The sequence below is a fragment of the Chanodichthys erythropterus genome, chromosome 19 (genome assembly GCF_024489055.1).
Source record: "Chanodichthys erythropterus isolate Z2021 chromosome 19, ASM2448905v1, whole genome shotgun sequence".
Classification (NCBI taxonomy): domain Eukaryota; kingdom Metazoa; phylum Chordata; class Actinopteri; order Cypriniformes; family Xenocyprididae; genus Chanodichthys; species Chanodichthys erythropterus.
In genome coordinates this window covers 11,823,779-11,843,248 of record NC_090239.1, presented here as the reverse complement: position 1 = coordinate 11,843,248, position 19,470 = coordinate 11,823,779, and the positions used below count along the sequence as shown (strand labels likewise).

The 19,470-nt window shown below is 38.4% G+C and overlaps 1 protein-coding gene across 1 annotated transcript in view; it reads right to left on the bottom strand.

Moving 5' to 3' along the window:
- The window catches only part of gfra1b (gdnf family receptor alpha 1b), a 50,370-nt gene extending 31,166 nt beyond the window's left edge, over positions 1–19,204 (bottom strand). Inside the window, exons 1-3 of the mRNA XM_067369252.1 lie at positions 19,144–19,204; positions 18,434–18,742; positions 18,090–18,173 (exon numbers count right to left, since the gene is read on the bottom strand). Of these exons, the coding sequence (XP_067225353.1) occupies positions 18,090–18,173; positions 18,434–18,742; positions 19,144–19,204 (454 nt within the window). The remainder of the gene's footprint in view (positions 1–18,089; positions 18,174–18,433; positions 18,743–19,143) is intronic.
- Positions 19,205–19,470: the final 266 nt, after the last annotated feature.

Sequence of the window (19,470 nt, the reverse complement as noted above, 5' to 3'; positions counted from 1 at the left end):
AGCGCCACCTTTTGACAAAAGTGGGGGGGTTAGTTTTTCCTACAGTCACCAAACTCGGTACACATATTATTCTCATCAAGCCGGACAATTTTCTAATTTACATTCATTAGCTCCGACCAACAGGAAGTCAGCTATTTTGGTTTGAATGTTAATTTTTTGAAAAAACAGGCTATGAATTTTATACTACTACTCCTACAGGGTTTATCCAATTTACACCAAGCTTTTTTTAACTTGTTGCTAACACATTGAAGTTGTTTAATTGCAAACGGATTTTGGATATCTCAAACGGTTTGGCCGTGGCGAGGCAACGAATTTATGGCAAGAAAAGGGAAACAAAGTGTTATAACTTCTGCATACATTAATTGATTTTGATGAAACTTTGGCTTAGTCTTCGTTGTACAAGGCTGATCACATGGATTTGAGTATTGTGATTCAAAGTCATAGCGCCACCAACTGGAAGCAGAAAATGTGTCACTTTCAGCATACATTGAGATCACCCTCTTATTTTTACCTGATTTGCTTCAAAATTCATCAGAATAATGTTAAAACTTGGCACATGTAATCCTTTGAAAATGGGCAGGGAGGAGGGGCTCTATAGCGGCACCTTGTAGTGCAGTAAATGTGGAGTGAATTTGACATAGTCCTTTGATGTTTAACCGTTTTAAGTGCCTATTGCCCGCTGTGCACAGTTGCCCTGAAGCCACCGGGGTGGCGGTGCCACCGGGCTTGGGCCCGCCATCGCTGCTCGCAGCTATATTTATTTTTTTTTTATTTTTTTATTTTTTTATTTTTCCGTCTTCCGGGGCTTTTTGGGGGCCTTAACATGCTCAAAAACTCTTGAAAATTGGCACACACATTGGAATCCGCGGCCATTAGGACGCCGGAGAGGCTGGTACCCGGGCGTGGCAGGGGGAGCTCGACAGCGCCCCCTTGAAAAAAAGTCTGAAAATTTGGTCCATATATTAAACACGCTTGCACGTATTAGTATGAAACTCGGTACACATATAGACCTCATCGGGCCGAACAACTTTCGCGCTCTAAGTTAATCGCCACGCCAACAGGAAGTCAGCTATTAAGGGTTGTTTGAAAAACGCATGCTCTGGAATTTGATATACTCCTCCTAGACGATTAATCCGATCGCCACCAAACTCGGTCAGCATGAAGTCAAGACACTGATGATTAAAAATTGCCAGGGGATTTTTGATATCTCGAACGGTTTGGCCGTGGCGAGGCAACGAATTTATGGCGAGAAAAAGGAAACAGGAAATGTGTTATAACGTCTTAATACATATATTGATCTTTATGAAACTTCACGAGTGTGTTCGTTATAGGAGTCTGATCACATGGATGTGACTATTGTGAGTCAAAGTTATAGCGCCACCAACTGGCAGCAGGAAGTGTATCACTTTTTGAAATGTTTTGAGATCACCCTCTTATTTTTACCTGATTTGCTTCAAACTTCATCAGTGTAATGTCAATACACAGCAGATGTAGACCTATGACAGGATTTTTGATATTTGAAATATTGTTGCCATGGCAACAGGTCAAACTGTAATAATATTCTTGAGTGTTTTTGAGGCTCTTAACATGCTTCAAATTGCATGAAACTCGACACACACATCAATATTGTCAACCAGTAGACATGGACAAAGCCATAGAAATGGGCGTGGTGGAGGGGCTCAGTAGCGCCACCTTTTGACAAAAGTGGGGGGGTTAGTTTTTCCTACAGTCACCAAACTCGGTACACATATTATTCTCATCAAGCCGGACAATTTTCTAATTTACATTCATTAGCTCCGACCAACAGGAAGTCAGCTATTTTGGTTTGAATGTTAATTTTTTTGAAAAAACAGGCTATGAATTTTATACTACTACTCCTACAGGGTTTATCCAATTTACACCAAGCTTTTTTTAACTTGTTGCGAACACATTGAAGTTGTTTAATTGCAAACGGATTTTGGATATCTCAAACGGTTTGGCCGTGGCGAGGCAACGAATTTATGGCGAGAAAAGGGAAACAGGAAATGTGTTATAACTTCTGCATACATTGATTGATGTTTATGAAACTTCAGGAGTGTGTTGGTTGTAGTAGTCTGATCAGATGGATGTAACTATTGTGAGTCAAAGTTATAGCGCCACCAAATGGCAGCAAGAAGTGTATCACTTTTAAAATGCTTTGAGATCACCCTCTTATTTTTACCTGATTTGCTTCAAACTTCATCAGTGTAATGTCAATACACAGCAGATGTAGACCTATGACAGGATTTTTGATATTTGAAATATTGTTGCCATGGCAACAGGTCAAACTGTAATAATATTCTTGAGTGTTTTTGAGGCTCTTAACATGCTTCAAATTGCATGAAACTCGACACACACATCAATATTGTCAACCAGTAGACATGGACAAAGCCATAGAAATGGGCGTGGTGGAGGGGCTCAGTAGCGCCACCTTTTGACAAAAGTGGGGGGGTTAGTTTTTCCTACAGTCACCAAACTCGGTACACATATTATTCTCATCAAGCCGGACAATTTTCTAATTTACATTCATTAGCTCCGACCAACAGGAAGTCGGCTATTTTGGTTTGAATGTTAATTTTTTGAAAAAACAGGCTATGAATTTTATACTACTACTCCTACAGGGTTTATCCAATTTACACCAAGCTTTTTTTAACTTGTTGCGAACACATTGAAGTTGTTTAATTGCAAACGGATTTTGGATATCTCAAACGGTTTGGCCGTGGCGAGGCAACGAATTTATGGCAAGAAAAGGGAAACAAAGTGTTATAACTTCTGCATACATTAATTGATTTTGATGAAACTTTGGCTTAGTCTTCGTTGTACGAGGCTGATCACATGGATTTGACTATTGTGATTCAAAGTCATAGCGCCACCAACTGGAAGCAGAAAATGTGTCACTTTCAGCATACATTGAGATCACCCTCTTATTTTTACCTGATTTGCTTCAAAATTCATCAGAATAATGTTAAAACTTGGCACATGTAATCCTTTGAAAATGGGCAGGGAGGAGGGGCTCTATAACGGCACCTTGTAGTGCAGTAAATGTGGAGTGAATTTGACATAGTCCTTTGATGTTTAACCATTTTAAGTGCCTATTGCCCGCTGTGCACAGTTGCCCTGAAGCCACCGGGGTGGCGGTGCCACCGGGCTTGGGCCCGCCATCGCTGCTCGCAGCTATATTTTATGTTATTCTTAATGTATGTCAAAAACTGTCTAATTTTTTTTTCTGTTCTTTATTTTTTTTTTAAAAAGGAACATCTGAAACACTTCAGTGAAACATGAACTGAGAACTCCATTAAGTTTCTTGAGCTGTGAAAGAGCAATAAAATTTCTCTATAGTTCAAAATATATGGTGATTCTTCTTAGAAATTAAGCTAATGAGTCCATTGGACTGGAACCTTCTATCAATTAATGAAATTGCAGTTGCAGCACAATGAGGGTTTGTTACGAGATGAACCCTCGCTGACCATCTCTGGGCTCTTTAATAAAGAGAGAACTGCTAGTTAAACAACACTGTGAGCTCTGTGTAAAAGACTATCCGCTTAAACTGCTGTCCAGGGACTTTTAATGGCCCTCCGAAGTGATGTCTGCCAATGGCTGAACTCTGGAGCACGCTTTAAGGGAATTAGCCAGTCCAATTGATACTTGAAAATATCCAGTGGATGTGGAGTCTATTGATTTATTGATGAGTGTTTTTTACCCAAAAGGAATTAATGAACGCACTGATCCATGAGTTGGTCCATGTGGAGCTGATGCAGCTCTGCTCGAAAAGACCGGCAGTTTGAATCGTTGATCAAACGACTCACGAGGTGAAAAGCAGGACAACTTTATAATGAAATTTACATTAGCTGACTTCTCACCAGAGATCATGCCCTGAAATATCTTAAAGATGAGGTTGAAATGATGGCACTCTTCTCAAACACTCTTTCAATGAACTCTCTATGAATGCGTAGTCCTTAGTCAAACAATTACGGTGTGTTATTTCATCAAACATCCTGACCATTAAAAAAAAAAAAAAATTCAATCAAATGTCATGCTGTTTTTTATGTTGTTGATATTTCAAATTTCAAAAGTCCGGTAGTAAAATTACTACTGGGCATGTTTAAATGGTTTTGGTAACTTCTAAAATTTTTGTATCATGACCACCCAAATCTAACAGAGACTGTAAACTGCTGACCCCTAACAGGCTGAGGTAATGGACACTTTAGTCAGTTCCTGACAGTGTAGATTAGTATGATCTCAAATAATTACCAGAGCCAGAGGGATTTGGGGGTCATTGATACTCCAGTGGAACAGTGAAATTCCAGCAATGGCTTTTTTGGAGAATTACCCTGTTGGTGCTATTGTTGCAGTGACAATGGAGGGAGTCACATTACTGCTAGATGTCTGACTGTGTGTGTTTTGGGAGTGAGAGATGGAACGCTCTTAGGAGTTTGAGACTGTGTTGTAAAGAGAGTAAATGATGACTAAGGGCTGTATGTGTGTGTGTGTGGCTGTGTATGTCCAACCGCCAAGCAATTAAACTGCACAAAATCTCACGAGTGTAATTAATAAAGTGTACAGCATTGATGACTTTCAATATAGAAGAAAAATCAATGTCTAATAAGACATAAAACTGGTATTTGATGTTTTACCATCAACAACTGCCAAGTAATTTCCCACTGGGGCACTGCCTTCAATTTACATACATTAGCAGTAAAACATACAAGCCACTATTTATTAATCTGTGAGAAATGGAGCCAAGACTGAGGCATTAATAAATTGAGAATGAAAAAGCGATGCACGCCGGGTGTAAAACGAACACTCGCTGAGTGCCAAATGCAAGTCAAAATTGCCTCTGGTATCTACATAATACAGTGATGCTTGTCAGTTTGCCGGTAACTTTATGTGGAACTGCAACAAAAGATTTAACTCACTGATGTGAGAGATTCATACAGCTAGCTGTTGCGACTCAAATGTTCTGTAACAATTTTTACCTTCATAAGATTATCTAGAATGCTTAAATTTAGATGTGGAATGATCTAGCTAGCATATAATTCTGTGAATTTTGCAATGATGTGCTGTTATAAATATGCAAGGGAAAAATGCTCATAGGGACAAAAACTAATTTATACACTCTAAAAAATGCTGGGTTGTTTTAACCCAAATTTGGGTCAAATATGGACAAACCCAACCGTTGGGTTACAAAATGCATTTAAAAATTTAACCCAATGGTTGGGTTTGTCCATTTTTGACCCAAACTTGGGTTGAAACAACCCAGCATTTTTTAGAGTGTAATAATAAAATAATCATTTAATTATTAGTATTATTATCAGTAGTAGTAGTAATAATAATAATAATAATAATAATGCAAAATAAAAAAAAATTATTTATTTTTTGTCCATATGTCAGTGGTATTATTTAGCTATTTTACTCTTTTTTTATCATCTAGCATAAAATGTCAATTAGCATTAATAAAAGGCTTGTAAAAAATATTTTTCTCAATTCAACAGACATTGGGAGGTACAAAATTCAATTTAATTCCTGCAGTCATCCTTTTGTGCCACACCTCCTTCTCAACTCCCTTTGTCCACTGATCATTGCTAAGTAGTTAAAAGCAGCACAGTAACACTGAAGCGTGCGCCAAATCAGACTTGCTTGGGCATGCATGTAGATGTTTGAATGGCTAAAGAGACAGAGAAAAGGAGCTAAAGTAAGCTAGAGAGATGTGATAAATCCACTGATGAATGCAGGCACACTCTTAAAAGAGAGGGAGGGGGGTGGTTGCGTTCTACTCCCATTCACATTCCCACAATATTGGAGTCAGGAAATGATAACTATAGGCTTCATACATCACAAACACTGAAGCACACATCCACAGCAGGGGATCAGTCCTTAGGGACTGACAGCATAGAGCTGTCAACCCAGTCCATTAGAATAAAGGATTTCCTCTTTCTCTCGCTAGGCTTCTCTCCAAAATCCACTCCAAAGGATTTGTATTATATATGTTTGACAGCCTTTACGCTCGCACTGCCTATTGAATCTGTACTCTTCTGCTGTGTGTGAGTGTTTGAGTCTTTCTCTCTGTGTGTGTGTGTGCGGGTCATTGAATGTCCTTAATCTCAGCACTGACAGATGACGTGACTTTGGGTGACCTGGTCATGCAAGCTCACGCAGTACTGCAGTGCAAGCAGTTTAAAAATCACAGACAGCGGTGTCACTTCCTGATACAGCATCAGACATAAACAGCGTTTGATGTGAAAATATGAACAGTTATGCTATTATGTAGCATTCTGCTTTTGACCTGTTTAATGTGTAGTTCATAGCTCTAATCTTTTGTTATGACAAGGTCAATGACATACAGATATATCTTTATGAATTATGACCTTCTCAGCCCATCATATTTCAAGAGTTATGATTCAGAATATATCGGGTATATAGTAGGGTATGATATTTATTCAACTACTTTCAATCGAAATGCACATTCTTTTTGTTGGGGGAAATGGATGATACTTGCTTTGAATCAATTCACTGGGAGAGATTTGAAAACAAATTGATTTGTTGATTCTGAGAATCGAGAGTCAACTCCATTCAAAGGCCCGACTTGATTTATTCTGTATTCATTACCTCAATCAAACTGCTACAGATCACAGAAGTGCTATAACAGAGGTTTTGAATCATCCTCCTTGAATCTTTTGATTCTATTCACCAAGAATCATTCAGATTCACACACTGATTGTATCATAGGTGTCTTTTGAGTATTTTGTGTCATTCAATGAACAGATTTGTTCAAGAATCGTTCATGGCTGAAACACCACAACAATACTAAATTGTTTTATTTTTTATTTTTAATAAGTTCAACAATCATAACAGGAGGTAAAAAGAGGTGATGCATTTTAAATGGAAGGCAAATCATTTATTAAAGTTTCCACTCAAAAATATTTTGCAAAGATGTTGCTAAACTAAATGTTTACTAAGAATAAGTTTATTTATCTTATGGTAATTTATATTAATAGAAATTGTTAGTGTAACGGATGTTGGCTGGTAAGAGCTGTGCGTGTAAACCTCACTCCCCTGATCTCAAGAGGCACTCTAGCGATGATGCTAGAGTCTGCAGTCTTTAGCCTCCTTGTTAGAGCGCCTGACCCCTAATGCCGGCAGACCAGGGTTCGAGTCCAGGGGTTACATTGATGCTGTGACCCAGATGGGAGTGAGCTTAAGGGGGGTTAACGGACATTGCTCCTTACTCCCCTGATCTTAAGAAGTGCTCTAGAGACTGTGGTCTTTAGCCTTTTTGTTAGAGCAACCTACTCCCATGCCGGCAGACCCATGTTCGAGTCCCGCTTAGAGCGCTGAGAAGTTGAGAAGGCTGAGTGTAACAGAAATTGACTGGTAAGAGCTGTGCATGTAAACTTTCCTCATCTAATCTCAGGAGGCACTCTAGCGACTGACGCTAGAGACTGTGGTCTTTAGCCTCCTTGTTAGAGCACCCTAATCCCATGCCGGCGGACACGGGTTCGAGTGCCACTTAGAGCGGGCAATTGAAACAAGAGGGTTTACATTGGTGCTGTGACCCGGATGGGAGTGAGCTTAAGGAGGGTGAGTGTAATGGACATTGGCTGGCAAGGGCTGTGCATGTAAACCTCACTCCCCTGATCTCAAGAGGCGCTCTAGCGACTGCAGTGTTTAGCCTCCTTGTTAGAGAGCCTGCCTCCCATGCCTGCTTACCTGGGTTCGAGCCTCGCTTAGAGCGAGTGGTTCGAACAGGAGGGGTTTCGTTAAAGGTGCCCTAGAATCAAAAATTGAATTTATATTGGCATAGTTAAATAACAAGAGTTCAGTACATGGAAAAAACATACATTGAGTTTCAAACCCCATTGCTTCCTCCTTCTTATATAAATCTCATTTGTTTAAAAGACTTCCAGAAAACACGTGGATCTCAACATAACACCGACTGTTACGTAACAGTCGGGATCATTAATATGTATGACCCCAATATTTGCATATGCCAGCCCATGTTCAAGGCATTAGAAAAGGAAAGGCAGTATTAATGTCTGGATCTGTGCACAGACAAGGTAAGCCAGCAAGAACAACAGCGAAAAATGCAGATGGAGCAACAATAACTGACATGATCCATGATATCATGATATTTTTAGTGATATTTGTAAATTGTCTTTCTAAATGTTTCATTAGCATGTTGCTAATGTACTGTTAAATGTGGTTAAAGTTACCATCGTTTCTTACTGTATTCACGGAGACAAGAGAGCCGTCACTATTTTCATTTTTAAACATGTGCAGTCTGTATAATTCATAAACACAACTTCGTTCTTTATAAATCTCTCCAACAGTGTAGCATTAGACGTTAGCCACAGAGCATAGCCTCAAACTCATACAGAATCAAACGTAAACATCAAAATAAATACTTTACTCACATAATTCGAAGCATGCATGACGAACATCTTGTAAAGATCCATTTGAGGGTTATATTAGCTGTGTGAAATTTGTAAATGCACTGTAATATAGTCGAGAGCTCGTGTGGCAGGGAGCATGTGATTTAAAGGGTCGGCGCTGCCAAAATCAGTGTATAGTTAATGATGCCCCCAAAAAATAAAATAAATTAATAAAAAAAAATCTATGGGGTATTTTGAGCTGAAACTTCACAGACACATCCAGGAGACACCTTATACTTATATTACATCTTGTGAAAAAGCATTCTTGGGCACCTTTAAGATCTCTTGTTATGCATATTATTAATCATAATCATGTAAATTGTACTTTATATTGCACTGTTAAGATCTCAATTCCCCTCCTTTCCTCTAAGATTTGTGAAAACTTGGAAACAATTTGAAAAGCTGGAAATGGAATCAGAATCGATTTTAAAAAATTCTTGAATCAAACAAATTAAACTTTTATTAACTGCAGAGTGTTTTAAACGTTAGGCTTTTTCTACATATTTCCCCCTTTTTGTCACATTTGACAGAGTTATTGATGCTGAATGATTTGTAATCAACCATCCAGACATTTGTAATTACCCAACGCTTATGAGCTGTACACAACACAGCACGCACAAGCTTTAAATGTCATTTATGCCTCCAGCAATCATCAAGCTGTTTACGTGTTTTCTGACAAGGCCGACATTTTTCTCATAGCGCGAGATGATGAGGATTTGAGACGTTTGTTTTGTGTGTTTCTCAGTGTTTATATGCTTATCCCATAGCAGAGTTTGATTATCTAATGTCAAAAACAGTCTATTTCTATACAAACATAAAAAGCTGTCTCTCTTTTTCTGTTTGTCTCTCATTGTCTTTTCCTTCCTCAGGCTATGTGGCAGCTGGTTGGGATTCATGAACCGTACGGCCCTGGCATTCATGTCAATGATGTGAAATGAGATTGGAAATCAAATTGCACTTCCAAACAATAACTGCTGACAGGGCCATTTTTTCATATTTAATAACCTCTTTCTCTCTTATAGGCTTTTTGCGATTCGTGCCAATATCGGTGAAGGTCTGAAATGATTTTCTTAAAACAGACTATGGCAATTCAAATGAGCATTACGCATATGAATTTCATCCTACTGAATGTTTAAAACAAGGACAGGATTTATTGTCATTATGGAGACAATGGATCAAAACCAAAACTAAGGAAAATGCATCCAGAAATAAATTAGACAGAGCCAGACATTAAAGGCGTTTTTAAAAATATATAATATATGTAATAACAATGAAAAGGATTTTAATTTAGTATCTATCAGAGTCATTTATAATTACCCCAATTCTTCTTTCAATAGACTCTCTGTCTGTTTCATATTCAATCAAACTTTCTGGATGAGCGGCGTGACTGAATACAACCAAATTTATGCATGAAAGGAAGCAGACCATCTTGGAGGACATGGTCCCTTTGACCTCAATGCATCTCAGTTCTCTTAGAGGACAGGGCCACATGGGACTTGTTACTACATTCTGGACCAGCCCGAGGGTGTGAATAATTGATGGGCGGGACAACTTCAGTTCTGCATGTGAGAGAAACAGACCACTATATCTCCATCTCTCCTTCCTGTGAGACAGTGGGCTGCATTTGTAAGGGCAACAGAAACAGGGATGTGCACTCAATTTCCATACAGTAGGTCTGTTTGACTTGAATTATGAAAGCACATGACCCAAGCCGAAATCATGCTAAATTCAGCTTTGCCATCACAGTAATACTATTGTAATTGAGGTAATGTTGCACAATAGTACCGTTTTTACAGTGATCAAATAAATAGCCTTAATAAGTATAAGATTGATGTCAATCAAATGTCAAGGCATGTCAAAAATTTGCCTTTTTTTGCATATATAACATTTAATTGTGAGTAGCCCTTAAATGAATGGCCATTTGTGATCACCTCATTATTGACAAGCCTGTGGACCAAAGCAAGAAAATGAAAAAATCAATTAACAAGGCACAGAACAAGATTCATCTGTCTAAACTGGTAGGAGTGGCTGATTGAGAAACATTATATCTGTTTTAGTCTTCACTATGATCTTTGGTTACACACATACATTCAACCCCCAAAAATGAACCCGACCCCTGAAATCGAATACTTCTCTACTATATAGTATGCGAAAGACAGTACGCCAACAAAGTAGTATGTCCGAATTCATAGAATTCGAAAAAACAGTGAGATTCTGAAGTGCGCATTCGATGGACACTGTATTCTCCCGTGAGGCCACGGGAGAGGATTTATGAATGGAGGTGAATCGACGTAACTGACACCGGTAGGTTGCATATGGCGGATGTAGTCTCCGGATTACATTCATACTAACCCCATTAATACTATATAGAACACACTTTTTTAACGATCGTGAAGTAAGTTCCAATTCAAATGTAGTACCTCAGACAGTACGTGATTTCGGAAGCAGCTATAGTTCTAAAAATGAAAATTCTGTCATTTACTCACTCCGATGTGATTAATCTTGTATGCATGGAACAGAAAAGAAGACACTTTGAAGCTGAGCCGTAACCACCATAGACACTGAGGCGGACAATTTTCCCCCCAATAACTAGAAATGGCCAAACTGTCCCCCCTAATATTTGACATTCTTGATGTTGTTCTGCTGTACTCCATTGCGCACCACTTTGTTTGTTATCAGGATGACAAAAAATTTAAAAAGTTACATTTTAACACTGGTCTGCCTCAACGCTGTTTGACGTTTTAAAATGATCGAGATGGCCAATCAAATCAAAGAAGGTGGGCCTTACTGTTCACAGAAGAATTCTGTTCACAGTGTAAATTCCAATGTGAATCTGTTTTATAATATAAATGTTAAACGACCGACAGAAATGTCTAGTGATGCAAACTACTGAAATCTTCTATAAAATTTCGTCATGTTGAATTGAATTGAAAATATGCTATAATTTAAAGGAACACTCCACTTTTTCATTTTTCAACTCCCCTTGAGTTTTCCCGTTTTCAAATCCATTCAGCTGATCTCCGGGTCTGACGGTACCACTTTTTGCATAGCTTAGCATAGTTCATTGCATCTGATTAGACCATTAGCATCTCGCTCAAAAACAACCAAAGAGTTTTGATATTTTTCCGATTTAAAACTTGACTCTTCTGTAGTTATCTTGTACTACGACCAACAGAAAATGAAAAGTTGTGGTTTTCTAGGCTGATATGGCTAGGAACTATACTCTCATTCCGGCGTAGCAGGCACAATGATATTACGCAGCGCCCATAAGCCCCTGCTTGCACAGGGAACGTACCTTGCAACCATGGAGATATTTGTGAGAGACGCTGTGTAATATCATTGCGCCTGCTGCACCCATGGTACGGCAGCAAAGTTCCTTGATTATTACACCGGAATGAGAGTATAGTTCCTTGCCATATCTGCCAAGAAAATCGCAACTTTTCATTTTCCGTTGGTGATGTAACTACAGAAGAGTCAAGTTTTAAATAGGAAAAATATCGAAACTCTGGTGATTTTTGAGCGAGATGCTAAAGGTCTAAGCTATGCTATAAGTGGTACCGTCAGACCCAGAGATTGGCTGAATGGATTCGAAAACGGTAAAACTCAACTGTTTAACTCTAGGGGAGTTGGAAAATGAGCTTATTTTCAAAAAAGTGGAGTGTTCCTTTTAACATGAGACATGTAATTCATAACTGAATCTACTTGACGAGAAAAGAAACGTTTTGAGTTTTTGACATAAGACTGAATGTGTACTATTCTTATTTCTTTATTCCCCTTAAATCTCTATAATAATGATTATTTTTTAAACAAGTACAAAATTTACATTACTTATGTGTTCCACAGAAGAAAAACAGGTTTGGATAGACATGAGGGTTAGTAAATAATGACAGAATTTTCGTTTTGGTTGAACTATCCTTTTCTTTTTCCCTATGGGTTCATTTATTTATTAATCCAACAATGGCTGCCGTTCTCTGACTACATTGCTCCAGCTCCTCACTGATCAGGTGGCACAACTCTCGCTCTACAGTGACAGTGTGATCATTCTTCTTCTCTCATGACCGCTTTCTTTATTGATTTATGGAAAGGACCCGTTTTAATTCAAGCATTTCCAGGCGAATATATTCCAGTGGTTATTTGGTATGAATGTCTCATGATTGATGGCACAATAAACATGTTTCTTTTGCCACAGCACTGAAAGACAAATAAAGAGTCATGTGGACAGCCATGAAGCGGTTAGATGGATGTCTAAAAAGTCTTCTACACACTGTCTTTATCTATGGCCATTAAAGTTGTACTTCAAATGAAGGTAGACATGTAAAACCTTAGTGTACATAAAGCAAGAGTTCACCCAATAATTAAAAATTACTCATGTCGTTCCAAACCTGTATGTCTTTCCTTTTTTGTTGTAACAGAAAAGAAGAAATTTTCAGTGTTGTTTTTGAAACCCACTGACTTTCATTAGATGCACAAAAACAGATGAAAAAAAATTCATACCAGTTTGGAATTATGTGAAGGTGAGTAAATAATAACAGAGTGTTCATTTTTGGGTAAACATTTTATTTAACTGTGGAAAAATTAATAGGCTTTATAACATCACTAACTGACCTGCAATTCTGCTCGACCCTTTCAGCTACTTTTTCACTAAACGGGGAATGTCTTTCCTCCTTTACATGGTTGATTTTCCCCCCTTTCTTTTTCTTGTGATCCCATAGCTCAAAAGGATCTGTTACTAAAGCCCAAACCCCACAAAAGCTATGTAGAGCTGCAGGGTGTGGCATCAAATAAAGAGGACAGAAAGTGCCTGCACAGCATATTGCATACAGACTCATTCTGAACAAAGACTCAGTTCTGACAATACCTATTGAACTGAGTCATCTAAGAGGCATCAATTCCATAACCCAGCTTCTCATAAACATGACGTAAAACCTGTGTAATTACCCGATCCGTTTTGACTGCTATTACCTCAATGATGCATCTTTATGGAGAACAGTTTAAGTTTAAAATGCTAAGTTGGGGAGTGAACTGTCTTGCTCAGCAATTATTAGATGCTTAATGCAGTCATTCATATTGATCTCAGTTATGTTTCTGACAGGAAGTGTGACCTTAACACATTTACTGAAACACTGGCATTTTTGTATTAGAGCCCTGGACAGCTCAATTAGATGACCAGGCATTTCTGTTTGTCAGGACTATGAAAAGAGTTCGAGAAAGCTGATATTCTGTTGACTGTTTCTGTCTCTTTGCTTGGCATCATGTTTCCCTTAACGATATTCTGTACTGACATGACTGGTTCAATGCTGTGTACCAGACACATTCACAGTCTTTCAGAGTCAAGTCGTTTGTCACAAGTTCAAGTGACGTCTCAAAGATCCCTTTAATAGTAGTTATCACAAATTGCTTGTCATGTTCCTTATTTGAAAGTCACTTTAATAAAAACATCTGATAAATTACTAAATGTAAATATAATCACTTTCAGTCAAGTCTTAAATCTGTTTTTAAATTGAGTCTGAGGACAGTTAATTTGTAACTAAAGGCTGGTTCACACTGCCTCAACAAACACTAACATTTCAAACGGTGAACATGATTTCACCAAGTACAACATCCTCTTGGATCAACATCTTTGTTGATCCTGGAACAACATTCCAATCAACCAATCAGATTTTAGGGACAAGTTTACAGTTTATGTCAAGTTTAGGCTTAAAACCAGGGTTAGGTGCTTCTACATCAGTGTTATTCACCTATCATTTCCCTCTTATTTTAGAAAAAAGTTATGGGTAGGGTTAGGTTTAGGGGTAGGGATATGGTTAGGACTTAATAATGAATCAACAAAATATGTTGATTCAGAAACATGTCTTACTTGGCAAGATCAATCAGGGGCCATATTCACAAAACATTTTATCTTACCACTAGTTGGAGTTCTCCTAAATAGCAGTAAAAGTTCTTAGCTAAGAGTTTTCTCTTAAAACCTATTCAAAAGCTGCTGAGACAAACTTTTACTAAGGAATAGAGAGAACTCTTAAGCTAAGAAAAAAGGGCGGGGTTGACCTTGTTGCTATGAATGATGTCAACACGCTTACTAACTATGTGATTGGCTGATGGGGGTGGGGTCTCTGTCAGTGATTTATTCATAGAAATATTGTTGAACAAGGTATCATGTTGCCATATTCAAATAAAAAATATTTAGATAAAGATTTTAAAATAAAAATGGGGTTATTCTGAGCCTCACCTCAGACAGCACGGGATCGGGAAAGGTTCATGAGCAGGAACTCGAACTCGCGTCACACAAGTAGCCCACAAGGCTATCAGTGCAGACGATAGGATATTATTTTGAACTTGGCTGTAGTGTTTTACTCTCCATTGTTAAATACATTTTGCCTGTACATAATTGAATCTTTATGTTATGTCATAGCAGATTAAACTCTAAAAATCTAAATATTTATTGAATTTATGAAGAAAAGGCTCAGCACCCAAGGCTATTGGCTCATTGGTGTACAGTGTCTTTGGGTGGACTGCTGAGGTGGATTGCCAGCAACAGCCATTTTAGGATTGTTTGTGATTTGGTCTTAGTGAGTTAAGAGTCCTCTTGACTACTTCTAACTTATTACAGATTTAGGAGGTAGTTTTAGCGCTAAAATGCTTTGTGAAAAACTCTTAGAGCAAAAATTTAGAGTCCTAAAATTATTATTTTTAAGAGTTTCTCCTTAATCTGCAAGTTAGGAGCTACTTTTAGCCTTAAAGGGATACTCCACCGTTTTTTCATATTAAACTATGTTATTCCCTTTACTAAGACGAGATGATACATACCTCTCTCGTCTCAGTGCGTGCACTAAATCGCTCTGTCTTGCGGCGAAACTTTGTTAACACTTAGCTTAGCCCAGTTCATTCAATAGGGGCCAAGCAGAGAAGCTACCAAACACCTCCACGTTTTCCCTATTTAAATACAGTTACTCGAGTAGTGTAACTCGACCTAGGACGGTGACACAAAACAAAGCGTGTAAAATGGATAACTATATTGTATGGCAGAATACCATAGCAAGTGCTTGGGAGCACTTTGACTTGGCGCAGTAATATCTTCACTCGTGAAAAGTCCTCTCACCGGCCCCCGCTCTCTCTCCTCCTCCCTGTCATTTCCGTCAGTAGAACCAACGTGACTTTTACAGAAGAGGGAGCAGGGACTTTTCACGAGTGAAGATATTACTGCGCCAAGTCAAAGTGCTCCCAAGCACTTGCTATGGTATTCTGCCATACAATATAGTTATCCATTTTACACGCTTAGAAAAGCACAACGTTTTGTTTTGTGTCACCGTCCTAGGTCGAGTTACACTACTCGAGTAACTGTATTTAAATAGGGAAAACGTGGAGGTGTTTGGTAGCTTCTCTGCTTGGCCCCTATTGAATGAACTGGGCTAAGCTAAGTGCTAACAAAGTTTCGCCGCAGGACAGAGCGATTTAGTGCACGCACTGAGACGAGAGAGGTATGTATCAACTCGTCTTAGTTAAGGGAATAACATAGTTTAATATGAAAAAACGATGGAGTATCCCTTTAAGGTGTTTTGTGAATATGACCCCTGAGGTTTGCTGCTGTATTTACAGTATGTAAACATAATGGTCATGCTCACACCAACAGGTTAATAAACTGATCAAACTGAACAAAACCCAACAACCATTGGAATTTGGTGCTTGTTGGCACTGTGTGAACGAGCCTCAGACTCAAATATCAATTTCTGCTGTGAAAAGCCTGAAAACACCCACACAAGGTGTTGTAAAGCGATGTCCCACTGAGAGTAAGAGATTAAGGTCAGTTATTATTGGGGTCCTGCATGTGGGCTGATTCAGTGGTTCATGACAGTAAATCTAAAAATACTTTACTCACAAGACACACGTTGGACACCAACCAACCATTTTTGTTTTGTTTTTCAACTTCCTATCCCTCTCTCCATAGTATTCTGTTACAATGGGTTTGGTACCAGTATTGGTTGATGCAGGGACTTCTACAGGCCTGTATAACCCAGACACTGCACCAACTCAAGAACAGGAATGTCTTTCCATCTGGGCAACATTGAGATCTGGCACAGCAGCTCTGAGTCTCTCAACCAAATCAGTTTTTATTGAAGCTGCTCTGGCAGCGGCCATAAACATCCTGCTCACTCCTGTATAGACCAGCTGTGAATTATTACTAGGGGTTGCTTGTACATGCCAGAGCCAGTGCACGTCTTTAATATTTTTCTAGTGCACATTTTTTCCCATGGTTTTGCATCCAAATATTAAAATAATTTGAATTAATGTCTCTCTCTCCCTGGCGATGTACAATAGTCTGCTGCTACAAATAGTCAACACACATACACGGATACACAGCAAAACAAAAGCAAGCCGATGATGTTCATTTTGTAATAATGCTCTTATTGTGCCAGGCTGATGATTAAAGAATTAATAAATATTAAACCAGTATATTTAAGCTTATTTCTTTTCATTTAGGCTTATTGATTAGAGCTTCAGGAAAAAACAAGGCTGCAGTCTGAGAAGCTGTGTTTCTCGTACGGCTTTATTGATTTGACGTGGAATGAGAGGGAAATGTAATGGGAGAGCGTCCCATGTACTTTCATGTAATGCCCACATGTTCCTTATGGAACTATAGTATATTCATTTTTAATCCAAATTCTAATGCAAATAGAAACCACAGACACAAGGTTTTGCCTTCTAAGCATCTACATTATATATATATATATATATATATATATATATATATATATATATATATATATATATATATATAAATAAACAAATTAACAATTTACTCAATCCTAAAAATTATGTATAAAAACACATTTTAACAGGTTTTTTATCCAATAGTTTGTGCTGTGTATTTTAATGCGTATAGTATCTCACTCTTAGCAGGGCATCATAATGTCAAACGCTATTGAAATTAATTGCTAGTCGAGTCTCAAAATGGGTGCGGAGTACTATTTATGTGCCGCACGGAGGTGCTGTCTACGCATACTGTTCATTATGAGAGTGTCACTAATGAGCTTCCGTGATGGTTAGAATGTTGCCCATGTAGGCAGTTGGCAAGAGGCAGCTTACTAGGTTTTGGAACAGAGATACTGTCTGTCACCATGGAGATTTACTGCAGAACTTCTACAGTCAAGCACAGCTCAGATTGAGAGATGCAGTCAGTGTTATCCTCAACACCAGCAGACCTCGCAGTAGTTGAACAGGGGAGGAACAGCGTCATCTACAGGGCATATCTATACCATCTCCATCAAGTAGCACTTGTTTTGTTAGTCCTCTATAGGAATGCATTAGGCATTGACTCTTTTCCAAGGACATCACTGAAACCTTTCACTCAAATCTCTAACATCCATTACAAAGCACACTTTTATAAATGACGGATGCAGGCGGGTCATTCATAAGCCACAAGGCATTTAAAATCATTCATTTGGCATTTGCAGACACGTTTATCCATAGCCAAGTGAGCATCTCTTGAGAACGAGGCAGAGAAAGAGGACAAACACATATATCGTGGACATATATTAAGTAAATGATGCATACATTTAGAATAAGCAGACAAAACAAAATGCAGGCAAATGATTTGTACATGGTGTGAAAGTATGAGGTGGAGATATATATTAACATCAGACTTACCTGATATGATAGGAGCCAGACGAAAAATATCAGACAGGCGGCTGTTTACTGCCTCATATGGCGAGTCCTCAAGCAAGTCATTGGCTGGAAGATAAACACCCGCAAAGTAAAAATATAGTAGAAATAATAATTTAGCAAGTGAGAATTCAAACTGTTTACATGCAACATTCTTAGAACCAGAACTTTTTAACTTTATCCATATTTAAGTAAAAAAAAAAAATGGTTATAACATAGTTATAACGACATATGCATAATGCATTTCCAAGACTTAAAGTGGTCTACAGAGCATGATTATTTTCCATATTTGATTCTGTTCAGCTGTAATGCATGGATCATCTGCTCACCCTGCAAACTCTGGTATATACTCCAGAAGATGCGCAGACAGTTCTTCTCTTTCTTCATTCCTCTCCTACACTTGCAGTCGTACAGAGGACTCTGTTTCATGGACTCTATGGCGTTCCGGCACTCGTCCTGCGCCTCGGGTTCAGCCAGCATGCTGAAGTTACCGGCTCTCCCGGCCACACACTGTCTCATGGTTCGGTATTTAGTGCTGCAGCCGTACTTCCCCAAACACTGTTCATGAGCCCTAACGCAGTCCAGTCGAACCGAACGAGACTGTGCGATCGCATCCGCCTTTGAGAAGTGCACTATATCTGTGCAGGGAAAAGACAAAGTTGCAGATGTGAATAAGGCAGAACGGTAAAACAGTCACAGTAGGCTATTAAAACGATTTTCCAGTGTTCATAATTATTGTAATAGCACTTACCTAGTTACTTTTGTGGACCCCATTTAAACAAATAGAGACAACTTATATGTAAAAGACAAAAACACTTTTTTATAAACAAAACAAAAAATCCTGCTAGGTTTAAAAATAATAATACTAGCAATAATAATACTAGCAGAAAAGAAAAAAGTATGCATCTGAATTACTATATATATATATATATATATATATATATATATATATATATATATATATATATATATATATATATATATATATATATATATATATATTGCAGATTTACGCAAACAAATATTGGAACACACTTACCAAGGAGAGGCAATATTATCCAAAAAGTTACGAATATCATCGTCGCTTTATTCAGATCCATTCAGAGAGCAGAGAAACTGGTTAAATACGAAATAGAAGAATTTCCACAGTAAATCCATTGCGCGCCAGCTGCGCACTGGTGCAAGTGGTGAGGAACAAGTGATCAGACATCATATACACATCCGGACAGACTCCAACAAGCGCTCAGTGCTGCTCTGCTGGACACACCCCACGAGAAGAGAATAAAAAAACTGTACTAAGAGTTAAAAATATAGCCTATTACGATAAAACACTAATATCGTGGCATTGCGCTATATTCAGCCTTTG